Below are 18,255 nucleotides of genomic sequence, written 5' to 3'. Positions count from 1 at the left end.
ATCTCAGGACTCAACTATACTTCACAACTAGCTGTTGTCAACAGTACTGGGCTATCTCAGGACTCAACTATACTTCACAACTAGCTGTTGTCAACGGTACTGGGCTATCTCAGGACTCAACTATACTTCACAACTAGCTGTTGTCAGCGGTACTGGGCTATCTCAGGACTATTAGATCAACTAGACCTCACAACATGTTGTTATGAACAGTATCTACACAACTACCTCAGAAGTTCTAGATCAAAGATGGTTTACAAATACCACAAAGCTTTAAAATGTATCAAAATTAAAATAATAAAAATCTATGGGGTCATAAATGTTTTGGAACATGCATTTTTGAAAAATATATACTATATATCTGAATATTCGGCAATATATGCAGCATTATTTATTTAACATAAAATGTTAACATTAGGGCTGCGCAATATAACCAGTCTACCGGTATTTACCGGTTCAGACATGAAAAGGATACGTATTGCGATACGCTGATCGAAAACCGGTATATTGACATGCATTCGGAAAACTTCGTAACACTCGGAAATCTTCGGATATTTTCGTTTTTTTAGATTGTTCCTTTCCTTGTTTCATTTGTGCCAAATATTATTTACATTATTATTTTGTCATGATTAAAACTATTTATTAAAGCCTAATCAAGCATTGTGATTTTGTTGTGTTTTTGCTTTATAAATCAAGCATTAACTCGATTATAAGTATTTTTTTGTTTAAAAAACCTTCTTGCAATATATTGCAATACATATCGCAATACATGCTTTCGCATCGCAATATATCGCAATATGAAAATTTCCTGCAATACCCACCCCTAGTTAACATTTAAATGTATATTTAAAGTATTAATTACAAAGAATGTGATTAATACACCAATTTCCATGTTTCTGGGTTGGATACTTGCTTGATTGTAGAGTGAGCTATGACTGATATAGAAGATGATTAGGAATAGGTTGAGTATATTGTAACATCACCATAGACTAGATAGATGATTACAGTATTGAAGAGGACATTACGAGGCATCTGATTGGGATGGAGTTGATAATATGGTACGATCACCATTAGACTCTACCGAATGAAAAAGACCAGAGCATGAAAAAGTAATATTGGAAAAAAATACAAAAATATACCGGAAGTTATATTTCAACTAAAATGTTTGATACAAACAAAATGAAAATTGACACTTTTAACATGCAACACACTGATTCTGAATTTAATATCTTTCTTAATAATTTCACTAATTCCTCATAATTCTTCAATTTTATGGTTTCATAACCTAAACATCCAAACTTGATAAAGTAAAATTAAAACTATCAGAATTGTCAATACCACAAAAACTGTCCTCATATTAAAATGTCGCCCTATATGTGAACAGTACTTAACAGTATAGTGAAATAAGCTGCCAATCATGCCAAGCCCTGCCCTTCCTGAGATAGCCCGACCCCATCACATATGACAATGTTCAGGCTGTACTGGATTGTTGATTGCTGAAAACTCCTCTTCCCGCTCCTGATCTTTCATTGCTGTCAGCTGGAGTTGGTTCAGTTTTTTGTATTTGTCCACCATATGCTGTTGAATATAGCCGAACACCCAGTAGCCCACACCAGATCCTGTGGACAACACAAATATAGTTATCTTTAACATAGCTAAACACCCAGTAGCCCACACCAGATCCTGTGTGTAACACAAATATAGTCATCTTTAACATAGCTAAACACCCAGTAGCCCACACCAGATCCTGTGTGTAACACAAATATAGTTATCTTTAACATAGCTAAACACCCAGTAGCCCACACCAGATCAATAACACAAATATAGATCCTGTGTAGCCCACACCAGATAAACACAAATATAGTCATCTTTAACATAGGTAAACACCCAGTAGCCCACACCAGATCCTGTGTATAACACAAATATAGTCATCTTTAGCATAGCTAAACACCCAGTAGCCCACACCAGATCCTGTGTATAACACAAATATAGTCATCTTTAACATAGCTAAACACCCAGTAGCCCACACCAGATCCTGTGTATAACACAAATATAGTTATCTTTAACATAGCTAAACACCCAGTAGCCCACACCAGATCCTGTGGACAACACAAATATAGTTATCTTTAACATAGCTAAACACCCAGTAGCCCACACCAGATCCTGTGTATAACACAAATATAGTTATCTTTAACATAGCTAAACACCCAGCAGCCCACACCAGATCCTGTGTATAACACAAATATAGTCATCTTTAGCATAGCTAAACACCCAGTAGCCCACACCAGATCCTGTGTATAACACAAATATAGTCATCTTTAACATAGCTAAACACCCAGTAGCCCAAACACCCAGTAGCCCACACCAGATCCTGCGTCCTGTGTATAACACAAATATAGTCATCTTTAACATAGCTAAACACCCAGTAGCCCACACCAGATCCTGTGTATAACACAAATATAGTCATCTTTAGCTTTAATAGCAAACAGTATTCACACCAGATAGCTAAACACCCAGCAGCCCACACACCAGATCCTGTGTATAACACAAATATAGTCATCTTTAGCATAGCTAAACACCCAGTAGCCCACACCAGATTCTGTGTATAACACAAATATAGTCATCTTTAGCATAGCTAAACACCCAGTAGACCACACCAGATTCTGTGTATAACACAAATATAGTCATCTTTAACATAGCTAAACACCCAGTAGACCACACCAGATTCTGTGTATAACACAAATATAGTCATCTTTAACATAGCCAAACACACAAGTAAATGTACACTGTTTTCTAGGGGTCCATTCTAACACCCAGAGGGCTGCTCAGCTGCAGGTAGACTTACCGAGCGTTATGGCGATGCCGACCCACACACTGTACGACATAAAGGCAAGCATGATGAGGTAGGCGATGATCATGTTGAACATGTGGGACATGCAGCCCAGAAAATGGTATTTCATTCTGAAATATAACATCATCATCATCATCATCATCATCATCATCATCAATCATCATAAGCATTGATCATGTTGATATTTAGAATTCCACGGATTTTCCACAAATTCTTAATCTGAGCATCAAAACACAAATAACCAGAATGAATGAGTAATGTCAGTTATAACCCAGCTTGTCATCTTGATGTGGGAGAAAAGCCCACAGTGATACAGGTCTCAAATATTCATTCGATGAAACCATCAGACAAACCTATAAACATATTCAGGGTTTACCATGATTTGAACCCAAATCACAGATTTCTAGAGTTTCAAAGGGACATAACTCTGACAGCACATCACAGCACCTTTGTTGAGTCTGCCACCAATATACCTACACCAATCACTAATAGGTACACATTAAGACGAAGTAACTATGGTAACTGGTAACTACATAGAACTTCACTATATAAAGAGCCGATGTAAGGTGAGTCCCGACTGATCTGCATCACAGACACCCCTGTCACAAGCCTGTATTAATATCTACATCTATCTGTATGTTCATTGAGTGGCATTAGAGTGAGTGAGTGAGTTGAGTTTTACGCCGCACTCAGCAATATTCTAGCTATATGGCGGCAGTCGGTAAATAATCCAGTGATCAACAGCATGAGCATCAACCTGCACAATTGGAAACCGATGACATGTGTCAACCAAGTCAGCGAGCCTGACCTCCCGATCCCATTAGTCGCATCATACGACAAGCATGGGTTACTGAAAATCAACTCCAACCCGGACCTTTACAGGGGAGTGGCATTAGAAGCTGGGAAGTACAAGATAGACAATCTTTATGGATAACAACTTCTTTATTTCATGTGATACAGATTCTTGTACCACTGTCAAGTGGTAGGGCAACATGTGGCCTGAAAAGACTACATCACCTCAAATACCATATACCGATATTGGTACATGGTCTCTGATCATCTAAATGTGTACCTGCTTAACAACGGCACAAGAGCCTGTATCAAAATGTTGCACTCAAGAAATATAAGAAGTTGTTATCCATAAAGTTTGTCTGTATAATTCTATCTTGATGATCACAGGAGTTATAGAGCAGACTCACCTTCTCCTCCTGATCTGCCCCATGTCGGCCGGGAACATGAGAGAGGACAACAAGCCCTCCCTGTCTTCAGCTGAGCTACAGCAGACTCACCTTCTCCTCCTGATCTGCCCCATGTCGGCCGGGAACATGAGAGAGGACAACAAGCCCTCCCTGTCTTCAGCCGAGCTACAGCAGACTCACCTTCTCCTCCTGATCTGCCCCATGTCGGCGGGGAACATGAGAGAGAGGACAACAAGCCCTCCCTGTCTTCAGCCGAGCTACAGCAGACTCACCTTCTCCTCCTGATCTGCCCCATGTCGGCCGGGAACATGAGAGAGGACAACAAGCCCTCCCTGTCTTCAGCCGAGCTACAGCAGACTCACCTTCTCCTCCTGATCTGCCCCATGTCGGCCGGGGAACATGAGAGAGGACAACAAGCCCTCCCTGTCTTCAGCCGGGAGCTACAGCAGACTCACCTTCTCCTCCTGATCTGCCCCATGTCGGCGGGGGAACATGAGAGAGGACAACAAGCCCTCCCTGTCTTCAGCTCAGCTACAGCAGACTCACCTTCTCCTCCTGATCTGCCCCATGTCGGCAGGGAACATGAGAGAGGACAACAAGCCCTCCCTGTCTTCAGCTCAGCTACAGCAGACTCACCTTCTCCTCCTGATCTGCCCCATGTCGGCAGGGAACATGAGAGAGGACAACAAGCCCTCCCTGTCTTCAGCTCAGCTACAGCAGACTCACCTTCTCCTCCTGATCTGCCCCATGTCGGCAGGGGAACATGAGAGGACAACAAGCCCTCCCTGTCTTCAGCCGAGCTACAGCAGACTCACCTTCTCCTCCTCCTGATCTGCCCCATGTCGGCCGGGAACATGAGAGAGGACAACAAGCCCTCCCTGTCTTCAGCCGAGGCACTACAGCAGACTCACCTTCTCCTCCTGATCTGCCCCATGTCGGCAGGGAACATGAGAGAGGACAACAAGCTCTCCCTGTCTTCAGCCGAGCTACAGCAGACTCACCTTCTCCTCCTGATCTGCCCCATGTCGGCAGGGAACATGAGAGAGGACAACAAGCCCTCCCTGTCTTCAGCTCAGCTACAGCAGACTCACCTTCTTCTCCTGATCTGCCCCATGTCGGCAGGGAACATGAGAGAGGACAACAAGCCCTCCCTGTCTTCAGCCCAGCTACAGCAGACTCACCTTCTCCTCCCTGATCTGCCCCATGTCGGCAGGGAACATGAGAGGACAACAAGCCCTCCCTGTCTTCAGCTCAGCTACAGCAGACTCACCTTCTCCTCCTGATCTGCCCCATGTCGGCAGGGAACATGAGAGAGGACAACAAGCCCTCCCTGTCTTCAGCTCAGATACAGCAGACTCACCTTCTCCTCCTGATCTGCCCCATGTCGGCAGGGAACATGAGAGAGGACAACAAGCCCTCCCTGTCTTCAGCTCAGATACAGCAGACTCACCTTCTTCTCCTGATCTGCCCCATGTCGGCAGGGAACATGAGAGAGGACAACAAGCCCTCCCTGTCTTCAGCCGAGCTACAGCAGACTCACCTTCTCCTCCTGATCTGCCCCATGTCGGCAGGGAACATGAGAGAGGACAACAAGCCCTCCCGGTCTTCAGCTGAGCTGTCCGTGTGACTGTAGGTCAGCGGATCCTGCTTCACTTTCAGTTCAAAGAAAATCTTCACTAGTTTGATTCCCTCAAAAAGTGCCATGATGCAGAAAATCACCAGACACAGCACCACGAAACCTGACAAACAACACAAGACGGGAGGTTGTTATTACTTGTTTGACTGTACAATGCCTTTGTCTACAATGTCTTTCTTGTAAACAATGCCTACCATGTCTACCATAAACAATGTCTACCATTTCTATCTTGTATACAACATCTATCATGTCTACCTTGTACACAGCCCCAATAAGACAGGGGAACAATACAAGTGGGGAGGGTGCCATTGCTTGTCTGACCAGAGAAGTCTTCTTCAAAGAACTAGAAGTAACTCGGTGTCAATAGGGGCAATATATAGCTCTGAAACTAAGTGTGTACAGTATAAAGAAGTGGTCATACGCAGCAACCCTTGTCATGATTACATGCTTCTAATTAGTGGTGTTCTGATGATCGAAAACAATCGAAAATCGATCGAAAGAAGGATTAAAAATGATTATCGATTGTAAATAAATATTTTTGATTAATCGGAATTTTGTTGATTTGTATAACACCCTTGAATTAAGTATACTTACCATTTAATTTGATGAATATTCACGAACAAACATGCGCTCAACAAATTAAAGCTATGCGCATTATATAATTTTAACCACTGTTATTGTTTAATTACAATTCCAGTGTCTTACTTGCATGCATACATTTCATTGCATGACAGTATTAGTTATAAAAAAAACAATTAGAAAAAACCTGGGGAAAAACCCTTAAAATTGGTGATTACATTAAAAATGTATATTTTTCGATTATAGTCGATAATCGTTCATCACAAGTCCTCCGATAATTGATAGTGGATTTGGTTTCCGATTCCCAACACTAATACTTACAGACTCTAATACAATTGTATCATAACAGCTGATCATGGATGCTGACACACTGAAACTACTGACTGCCAAGCATTGGAATAGATTAACTGGTATGCATGCAAACAGTGTATAAAATAAGCCAAAAACCCAGCCAGACATCTGGGCTGGTAAATTCAAAAACTTATCAGCCCAGAAGAGATTTAACCAGTCCTTCTTAAGTCCTAAATAGACAGTGCCAGTGGACACGTATCTGAATATGTTTCTTCACCCGTCCATCGGGCTGGCTAGCTGTAAAATTAGACCGTCCGGCAGAAATCTAGCCCGTCTCGGGCGGTCGGACGGGCCTTATTTCATACACTGATGTAAAACAGTTTTAGGAGTTAAACACTCCAAAAGTCATGATTTATGGTGAATGTGGTTGTTTCCCACTTTCATAAAAAATCAAAAGTTATCAAATAGTGGTAAAGCTCATGGAGATGCCTGTATCAAGATTTCCTAAGAACTGTCATAACATGACACTAACAGAAAATAAAATTAGGTAATGAATGTTAGAAATGTACTTAATCATTGTGGTTTTAGTGATGTGTTTTTGTCACTATGTAATGCTGTATCACAAATGTTAAGGGAAATTAAGTTCAGACATGGAATTCATCTTTAGTACAGTCGCCTAAATGCACTTTCTGAAGTACTTTTATATTAGTTTTAAGTACAGAGCAATACCTCTATGCTATAATCTAAAACATATTCTTTGTTTCATTATCCAGATTTACGTGTTCTTCGCATGATCTTATGATGAGTGAGTGAGTGAGTTTAGTTTTACGCTGCACTCAGCAATATTCCAGTTATATGGCGGTGGTCTGTAAATAATCAAATCTAGACCACACAATCCAGTGATCAACAGCATGAGCATCGATCTGCGCAATTGGGAACCGATGACATGTGTCAACCAAGTCAGCGAACCTGACCACCCGATCCTGTTAGTGCCTCTTACGACAAGCATGGGTTACTGAAGATCAATATTCTAACCCGGACCTTCACGGGTAGATCTTATGATGAACAAGGGTAGACCTTGTAATGTTCTGAGAGAAAGTAGACTGTGTAAATTTTGTACAATACATGTAATTGTAGAGGAGTTCCACTTTTTGTTCGTGTGTCCTTACTACATTGATTTAAGGACTATATATCTACCACAGTATTACCAACCATACCATAATATAGGGCAAATTAATTTGTTAATGAATATCGATACTATAAGTAATATTCATAAACTTTGTATGTACATCCACCATGCTTTTGTATACAGAAAAAAAGAATTTTGTAAATATTGTGATCGAATGCCATTATTGTTCACTGACTTTGTACTATAGGCCTGTGACCAAGACTGTTTCATGCATGCCAGTAACCATGATGTAGCCATGGTAACATGTCTGCTAGTGGTGTTCCGATGATAGAAAATAATCAAAAATTGATCGAAAGAAGGATTAAAAATGATTATCGATTGTAAAAAACATATTTTTGATTGATTGGAATTTTGTTGTTTTAGCATGTTTAGTATAACACACTTGAATGAAGTAAACTAACCTTTACATTTGACGAATATTCACAAACAAAATTGCGCTCAAGTGTAAAGCTATGCACATTGTAAAATTTTAGCCACTTTTATTGCATTCGTGCATTTCATTGCATGACAGTATTAGTTATAAAAAACATTCATTAGGAAAAACCTGGGGAAATATCCTTATAATTGGTGATAACATTAAAAATGTATACATTTTAATTATAATCGATAATCGTTCACCACAAGTCCCCCGATAATCGATTGTGGATTTGGTTTCCCATTCCCAACACTAATGTCTGCTTTAATGACAACATGAATGTTTACACTTTCCTTTTATACCCAATGGAATCCGATTGTGACTGACTATTCTCTGGTATTGACATTATATCTTCACAAGATGTACATTTATGCCATAAAGAGAATCTTGTTCTCATTCAAACAAGAAACTTGAATAGGTGTTTAAAACAAACTGGTAAGAGAGGCTACCAGACACTCAGATTACTGCAGTGAAGTGTAACAGACAGACAGCATCAGAGTAACCATGGTAACACACAATTTGATTTCATATAGACACATCTTTATACAGTCTCAAAGTCACATAATTAGCTGAGTGGATAAATACTTTCAAACTCAGTAATTCAATGACTCACAACTTTTAGGTGAGGTGGGTTTTACGTCGTGCTTGAGAATATTTCGCTCATATGACGACGTGCATGCGTGTGTATGTGTGCATGCCGCTGCTTGTACTAGCCCAGACTTAAGCTGGTTTTATAGTGCTAGCCCACTGAGATACCATGCCGCAGTGAAGCATGAATACCCCACTCAGACACATTATACTGACTCCAAGCCGACCAGTCCTTTTTGTACCCATTAATGCCGAACGCCAGGCAGGGACCAACAAGAACCATATTTTAACGTCTTTTGGTATGACGCGGTCGGGGATCGAACCCGCGACCTTCCGCTCTCTAGGCGGACGCTCTAACCACCACACCACGGAGGCGGTCCACAACTTTTAGACATAAATAATGTATATATAAAGTAGCAACAAATGCCTTGTAAGCAGGTACATCTTCAACATTATTAATCTTACATTAATTTTAAAGGTCACATAAACCCTAGGGGGTACAAATACATAAATCACTAACTGGCATCGTTATAAATGAAACCCCGTCATTAAAACTACTCATTTCGACCTTTAATTGACTTAAATCGACCTTTTTGACAACAGTGCACAATTCTCACCCGCGAACGAAATTTCAACCAATCAGAGCGGCGCGCCTCTGTGACGTCATATGAGGAATAGCTTTGAGAGCCGATGCAGAATTCATCTACATTTTAGGGGGTAAATTATCGTGTTTACAGGCTTGTATAAACCTGAAATCGTGACAATTGTTGTGGAAAATGAAAGCTATATGTTCTCACAATCTACTGTCATTTAATTTTGTCTCCTGCTTTGCCTAGTTTCGAGGTTACAACTTGTTTTCATAGACGATTCTGTCAAAATCGATTGGTGTCGTTAGGCCCTATTTGTATAATGACTGATCCAAATTGATCCCATTTCTGTGTTGTTTTACCTCGATATTTAATCATGTCATGTAAAAATCTGTTTGTATTCTCAAAACAGTGTCGGCCCATAAGTTTTCACATGCAATACAGCAATTAATACTCCCTCGTTTTAACCCGTGTTAGGTGGTATAAACCTACACATGTTATTTGTCATCATTCACTTGATGGTAAGTTAATGAATTTATAACTGGTATAATTAGTGGTAACACACTTAGATTACCGACAAAGGTTCCCATTTAGCATTTCTTGTGTCTGGAGTAAATATTCAACATTATAAACATCGATCAAAGGATTAACCGATAACACGCTGATTGATTAATTACTTTTATCTTACACAGCGGAATTGTCAAAAGGTAGTGTTTATGTATGTAGATTTACTAATCTATACTGAATACACTCTGTCGGTGTCGGTGTCTGCGTAAAACAACGTCCTTCTTTCAAAGGATTAACCCGGCAATACATTGATTGATTGCCCATTATTGGCTAACTAAATTACTGTTTTAAAGAAAGGCGGACATTATGCAATTAGTTGCCAGGTGTGCTATCTTGGGTGACCAATGAGACTATACACCAATACCTGAAAAGATTTATCACTTTTTAGGTATATTAAACTGTTAAAAGACACATCATTTGGAACAGTTTTGTGGATATTGATGGATACATTCCTCGAACAAGGTAATGGCCTGATATTGTTCCTATAACTTTAATCTGTTTTAATTTTAATATTTGCATTTTTTTTTATTCATTTGTCGTAGCATTCAACAGAATCATTGTTTTAGCCCGTGAAGTGTAATGAGACAGACAACATGCACTAGGGTGTGTGTGCGAATTATGATTCACATTGGCAAACTATAAAATGTCTAGATATTACAGTTCTGTTATAAATTCACTATAAGTATCAGCAGATCGTCTGCTTTTTATTTAGTTTCCAAATGCATACAAGTGTGATAATTAACTAATTAGGATTATAAGACCAAATATAAAGACGCATTACATTGACTAGTATCTACATACTGGTGAGTGGACATTAACCATGGGAATGTAGCAAGAAATTTATCGGCGCGAGTATTGTGACTTCGACCCCCACCTCGCTTCCGTGGAAGAAATCGTTATGTTATAAGTTGTGTCATGCAAAATCTGTTTGGTTATGATTCCAATACATATTTAACAACGAGTAGAAAGTAGTCTTGATTTTCTGACTTGATGAAATCAAACTATAATCTCATTAATTCTAACAGATTTTTTTGATTTTTTTAAAAATGGCGCTTCCTGTCGGGAACATCCGCCAGTCTGAGGATAAATGGTATTTTAGGTTTGTTTTCACCGAGTTACAAAATCAAAACTACTTTCTACTGGTAGTAAAATATGTATTTTATTGATAATTAATAGGATTTTGCATGACATGACATATGTATATCATAACAATTTCTCGTGGTAGTGAGGTGGGTCAATATAATACTACTTACAATATTATTGTTACTTGACCACAACCTCACTTCGAGGGAAGAAATCGTTATGTTACAAGTTGTGTCATAGAAAATCTTTATGGTCATCAATCATATGCATATTTTACTACAACTAGTAAGTAGTTTTGATTCTTTAACTTCCGTGAAGCGATCTGAACACAAGTAAGATATCGTTTCAGGCTTCCACAACGCCACGCTTCGCACTCACAAACATAACCCATTTAGCACGAACTGCGGGGGTCCTGTGGAAATCTGTGCATGGGGACACCATCGCCCGACCCCTAGGAGCAATTGGCGACAAAGCAACGATTCGCATGTCGCCGTTGATGTCGAGAAATCATCAAAATGATGAGCGTGCTACACATTTTCTATACAACTAACTGAAAATCGCTCCTCATATGACGTCACTGCAGTGCTCTGGCGACAGAGTTACGTAACCTGTCTGTGGTTTCGTTGGCGGGCGAGAGGGAAGCAGGCGACTTTTTGGCCACTTTTAATCGCTCGGTATTAATTAACCACAAGTTTTTAAAGAATAAATTTGGTGTTCCGCATAAGACTAACCACAAATCTTTCATATGTAATGGTTAAAAGAGTAACAAAAAACAAAGTTTAGTGGTTCTTTAACATCAAGTAATACAGTAGCTGTCAACAAACCATGTGATAGGATCATAGAGTGTGTGATGAGCTGTCTTGTCATGAGTACTGAATGACTTTAGAATTATCTTCTGTAAGCTGATGAACAATGACTAAGGGATTACTATTATATTAAGCAGGGCTCCAACGTAGCAGGTACGCACCACAGCAATGGTGTACGGTCTTAGAATCATTTATAGACGTATGTATCTGAAAAAGTATCATTTTATTGTTTATTGACCTGTTTGCACAAAAGTAGCAATATTGTGGTGCATATATGAAACGAAACACAAGACTACTGATAGTCCATTAAATTCCATGCAGTACACTAAATGTACTCTTAAGGTTTTCCGGACCCGTGAAGATCCGGGGTAGAATAGGTCTTCAGCAACCAATGCTTGCCACAAAAGGCGACTATGCTTGTCGTAAGAGGCGACTAACGGGATTGGGTGGTCAGGCTCGCTGACTTGGTTGACACATGTCATCGGTTCCCAATTGCGCAGATCGATGTCATGCTGTTGATCACTGGATTGTCTGGTCTAGACTTGATTATTTACAGACCGCCGCCATATAGCTGGAATATTGCTGAGTGCGGTGTAAAACTAAACTCACTCACTCACTTAAGGTTTTCCAGTACTCCTATGTTGAAAATATAAGGAGTACGTACTCCTGGTGTTGAAAAATTATCTGGAGCCCTGTATTAAGGCACTGAAGAAAAACATTATGCATATTCTGCAAGCACCTAATTTTCTATGATATATACCATCATTACATGACATATTGTTAATATACGAAAAGCCTTTACAGGGCTCAATTTAGTGCTTTGATACTTGCACTGGTGCAACCCAATATTACAAAGTGAAACCTAGTTATTAGTCTAACTTGCACCAGGTGCAAGCCAATTTTTTAGACTTCAGCTGGAAAACAGTATGATGAGGAACTGACTTGGAAGAGTGAATCTGATGACTGTATGAGCAGTGACTGAAGGACTTACTGTTCATGAAATTTTAGGAAGTAAGATAACTAATCTTATCAGTCCCAGATTTCTTTTGTTATAATGTTCTAAACTATCATTACCAAAACTCAAGCATCATATTTTATACAAGATTTTACATTGAGCAGCAGGTGCAACCTGTTTTTGTCTGATGCAACAAGGTTTCTACCTAAGGTTGCACTGGGTGCAAGTAGGTTTTATTTCTTTAAGTCGAGCCCTGCTTTACTACTCTTGACAATCAAAATAACTGGTTTCTTCATCAAAACTAGGTTTTCAGGATTGTGATGCTGTCTGTACTTCCAGAACATTACTGTATTCATTGTTATACAATGATATATCTAGGATTCTGAAATAAGTAAAATTTGACAAATTGGAAATTAGTCTTTTTTAAATTTATGGGTATGTTAACATAATATTTAAACATTGCACTTATAAATCCCTAGTAAAACTGGCACACTGAAAGGTGAATAATCACAAACAAAATATCAAAATGTTCATATTCATTTTCACACTTTAAAAAAAACTTGATCAGTCAATAAACTTTTCATACCAAATGTAACAGCCTTACTTACAAGTAAAAATACTCCAGCAAAAATAACAATCAATCAACTTCCTTTGCAAAGGTAATCCTCTTACTCACTTGTATAAACACTCAATCAACAAACACAAACCAATCAATTTCATTTCCTTGCCAAGCTTAACGAGCTACATTACATGAAAACACCCATAGATCTAAAACTTTCCCTGTCATTAGTGTCAAGCTTAACAGACTTAATAACATGTAACATGTAAACACTCTCTAATAGTGATAATTTAATGATCAGTCAACATTCCATGCCAAGCTAAACGGGATTACTTATAAATGATATCTTTCTATGTCAAGGAAAACTGATTTGTATGGATAGTCAACTTCTTTATTGCAATGAGTGCGATGTTTCAGGTGTAGGTACTAACACCGTTATCAAGCAAGTGTCAAGCTTAAAGCTTACATGCAACGCAAAACACAACTTTGCAGATTCTGATACCTTTCGGTATGGACTTACAGTAACAAATCAAAAATGCAAATTCAAGTTATAAAGTTGAAAAAAAACGCGATGAAAAAAGTCCAGCGTGAAATCGGAGTTCAAATGATTCACTAAAAAAAACCAGCTCGGGTGAAAAGTGTTTTCAACAGCTGTGCTGCGCTGCGCACATAGTACATGAATAGGTTTGCATAGCTTGAGCTGGGATGCCTATACACACATAAAGAGCCCTGAGCGTATCGACAAATGAACCAGCCAATGAAAGACATTGTTACACTTAAGTGCACTCCCACCCGCTCTGACTGGGTTCGATATCCTGGGTGCTTCATTTCATGGGTAGTAAACCCTAGTACAAAATATTGCACTTTTGATTTGCGATTGTACACTTATAATTTTGTTTATTTGTTTCTTCATAATCAGCAATGAATATTATATGTCATGAATAAATGATAATTGTGCTTTAATTATGTATATTTTGTTGGTTGCATCTAAGCTTTAACAGACCTATTCACAAGTGAACACTATCAGCAATGATTTAATGAGCACTCAACTTTCCATGCCAAAGATAACACATTTACATCTACAAACACTCAGTTACAACCAGTCTAGCTAGACATCACACACTTAGCACGCATGGTGAGTGACAAGTAAGACAAGAGATCATCCATTTTTAACCATAACTCTCACACTGGGTCATATCAAAGTATGTGTTACAAAAACTGATTAAGGACAAAGAGGTTTGGTATGTGATCAAAGGTCACTTGACGTAGTATCAAAGTTTATTTTATGACCATTGGATTAAGGAAATAAATCAAAGAAATAGAAACTAACTCTAATTATGCTTTACACTTCCTCGTTTTGGCTATTTTGACTTTTGGTTTGTGGCCATTTTGAATTTTAGCATGGCCAATTTGACTGATTCATGTGACTATTTAAATTTTGTTATGTGGCTTTCCAGTTTTGGGTGTTGTTGCTTTGACTAGAGTGAATGTGGCCCTTTTGACCTGTTGATTACTGATATAAATTGGAAAATATTGATTCTGATTTGTGAATTTTCACTGACATTTCCATTATGAGTCTTCAGCAAGTCACCAGATAATTCCCTGTACATTACTAGCATGCAAAGAAAATTGTATGTTATCTAGACTAACATCAAATGCTTCATACCAGGATCATACAAATAAAATAGAAAGTATATCAACAGGCTAAATAAATAATGGCTAAATGATTTAAACAAAAACAAATCCCAAAAGGAATTGGATTGGAGGACTAGCAAAGCATATTTAAACACCTGTCCCTACACCATGTACAAAGACATTTAAGAATTCAAAATGAATCAACTGTACATACAATACAACATTAAGATAACTGTACCTACTGTAGCAAGTCTTAAGATGGAAATATGCAAAACTCATGCTAGTATTCCTCAAATTACTTACCCTTCGCGCCAGATATGTTCAGATTCTGGAACAAGAAATTTTTCAGCTCCGTTGTCGTGAAGAAGTATGTCTGTATATTGGAAAGGCACAAACGTCAAAACATGAACATCAGCATCATTCATCAGTTAAGTAATATAAATAGCAGGGCTCGATTTAAGAGATGTTAACCTACTTGCACCGGGTGCAACCTAAGATAAAAACCTAGTTGCACAAGCCAAATTCCATTTGCACTGCCTTTATTGTAATATGTAATGAAAGAAATATGCTATTGAATTATGTACATGTTTCATTCAGAAGTTTACCCACTAAAAATTGACTTGCACCTGGTGCAAGTTAGACTAATAACTAGTTTGCACTTTGTAATATTGGGTTGCATCAGCAGGGCTCCAGATAAGGGCCGTATCAGCGTATGTACGGATAAAAAATATGCACGATACGGTAGGAAATAATTTAGAAAACGTAGCAGATACGCACCACAGCAATGGTGTACGGTCTTAGAATCACTTACAAACGTATTTATCTGAAAAAAAGTATTGTTTTATTGTTTATTGACCTGTTTACACAAGAGTAGCAACGTTGTGGTGCATATATGAAACGAAACACAAGATTACTGATAGTCCATTAGCTTCCATTCAGTACTCTAAATGTACACTTAAGGTTTTCCAGTACTCAATATTGAACAAATAAGGAGTACGTACTCCTGATGTTGAAAAATTATCTGGAGCCCTGCATCAGTGTAAGCAACAAAGCACTAAATCGAGTCCTGAATAGTCATTAAAATATTGGTGTGATCAGACTGAATAAACACTGCGAAAAATCTGGTAGTCCTGGCAAACTGAAATATAGTAGCACTGAAATAAATGAATTACCCCCGAACCGGCCCCAAGCCGAACCGTCCCCTGAAATTTAACCCGAACCGGCCCCTGATATTTGCCCCAAACCGGCCCCGAGAATATTTCTACATTGACATATGAATTAAAGTTCCTTTAACATAAATGACAAAAACATATTACTCATATGTCTTTACATGTAATGACGAGTTCTGTAAAAAAATTTTAGCGAATATTAGTGTCGATGCGAGGCAAGTGAACATGCAAGTGCTGCTGATCACGGAGATCCCATGGTAGAGGACATTTTATGTAATTCTTTTAAGAATCTAGAAGATCAATTGCAAAACAATACTAAAGTAAAAGGTGTACTTACATTTCGTTGTATCGTATCCACAGAATTGACACATTAATTCAATACAACAATAGCACATAAATCCAATATAATGAATTCACGTTTCACCTTTGTTATGCCCAAGTTTCCAGTAACGAAAAATAATGTCGTCCTTCATCTTTTCCCATGTTTCCATGTGTGGAACATTTGTCAAGATTTTCAACACACATTAACCACCTTTCACAGACTGAATTCTGCTAACATTATGAAAACTAAAACATTCTTCAGCTCCAAAATTAAACTGTTATTTTACTCGCGTCTCACTGAGCGATTAAAGTGAATGTGTTGTTTTAATATTTCTTTGAACGGATTATCGTGAGCGAATTAATTTACATGTTGTCTTAAGCGTATGCTCTTACTTGACACTGATTGCGTTCACTCAATGTCAACTGCACCGTATACTGTTATCTTCACCTTGCGTAAAATCTTATAAAAAGACATTATCTGAAGGACATGATTCATAATTTGTTCATCATGGATAACGTGTCCGATTCTTGCGTTTACTGCTCATTGAGATGCCTCGAAAGACAACAGTGCCTGCAGTGTGTGATCTTCATGTCTGTATCTATGTAATAAATTAATTGAAATCTTCATGTCTGTGTATATATATAATAAATTAATTGAAATCTTCATGTCTGTATATATATAATAAATTAATTGAAATCTTCATGTCTGTATATATATACATGTATTATAAATTAATTGAAATCTTCATGTCTCTTATGTTTAATAAATTAATTGAAATCTTCATGTCTGTATCTATATAATAAATTAATTGAAATCTCCATGTCTGTATCTATATAATAAATTAATTGAAATCTCCATGTCTGTATCTATATAATAAATTAATTGAAATCTTCATTAATTGTCTGTCTGATTATCGTTAACCCAGGGGCCGGTTCGGGTGCGGGGACGGTTTGGGTTAAATATCCAGGGGACGGTTTGGGTTAAATATCCAGGGGCCGGTTCGGCTTGGGGCCGGTTCGGGTGTATCCCAAATAAATAATCAAGACACAGACTGAGTCAACTGACTGACATTTGCCCTGTGAAGACAGAAAATGCCATCTGTGCTTGTCTCCCCATTTATACTACAGCATATGAATTTCATTATCCATCTAAATGACCATACTTCAGTCCTGAAAGACAGGTACATCTACAGGGAAAAGATTCTACCTTTATCTAAATGTAAATGGATGTTATGAGCTACAAAATTAAAAGACATAAAGAAACTTTCTAAACATATTTAGATTATTTCTACTATTGTATATCAAACCAGTAAATATATGTATGGTTTGCATCATGTGTAATCATGTCCATAATTGGCATGACTGTAAATATTCTGAAAAATATGCTGTTATACCACCGTCATTGCTTTTTTTAATTCAAAACATTTCACGATGCACATATATCAAGCGGTTGATAACTTTAATAAACACCCGATGCGAGTTGAGTTTCCTTCAGCATACGAATTACCATGTCTAAACACAAACTGGCTAATTGGAAAATACAGTAAAAGTAGCTGTCAGTATGATATTTCGTTTATCACGTATAAAGTACTATTGTACAAGTTATACTGTTACTCAATATACCATACGAAGTACTTACGGGCATATCCATGATGATCTTGAGGAATAATTCGGTTTACTTTCAATTGTATCTATATAAAATGGCACATATCCGACTATTGTGAAGAAAGGAGACGAGATAAACAATATATCTCAACCAAGAGAGTCAAACGGGAAATGTTTAGATAAAATGTCGGCCATTTTCAGATCATGTGACTGATGAGTGCCC

General features: G+C 38.2%; 1 protein-coding gene across 1 annotated transcript; it reads right to left on the bottom strand.

Annotated features, from left to right (window-relative positions):
• Positions 1–728: 728 nt before the first annotated feature.
• LOC124258954 (probable low affinity copper uptake protein 2) lies at positions 729–18,231 on the bottom strand. The gene is made up of 5 exons (XM_046693022.1): positions 18,067–18,231; positions 15,241–15,310; positions 5,588–5,786; positions 2,843–2,958; positions 729–1,616 (listed from the first exon to the last, which is right to left on the bottom strand). Exons 1-5 carry the CDS (start codon positions 18,076–18,078, stop codon positions 1,453–1,455), a joined length of 561 nt encoding a protein of 186 aa, XP_046548978.1. The 5' UTR covers positions 18,079–18,231; the 3' UTR covers positions 729–1,452.
• Between the last annotated feature and the right edge of the window lie 24 nt (positions 18,232–18,255).

The sequence above is a fragment of the Haliotis rubra genome, unplaced genomic scaffold (genome assembly GCF_003918875.1).
Source record: "Haliotis rubra isolate DU_JTF1 unplaced genomic scaffold, ASM391887v1 Scf703, whole genome shotgun sequence".
In the NCBI taxonomy this organism is placed as follows: Eukaryota; Metazoa; Mollusca; class Gastropoda; order Lepetellida; family Haliotidae; genus Haliotis; species Haliotis rubra.
Note: the sequence above shows the minus strand (reverse complement) of the source record. Positions and strands in the feature narration are given on the sequence as shown.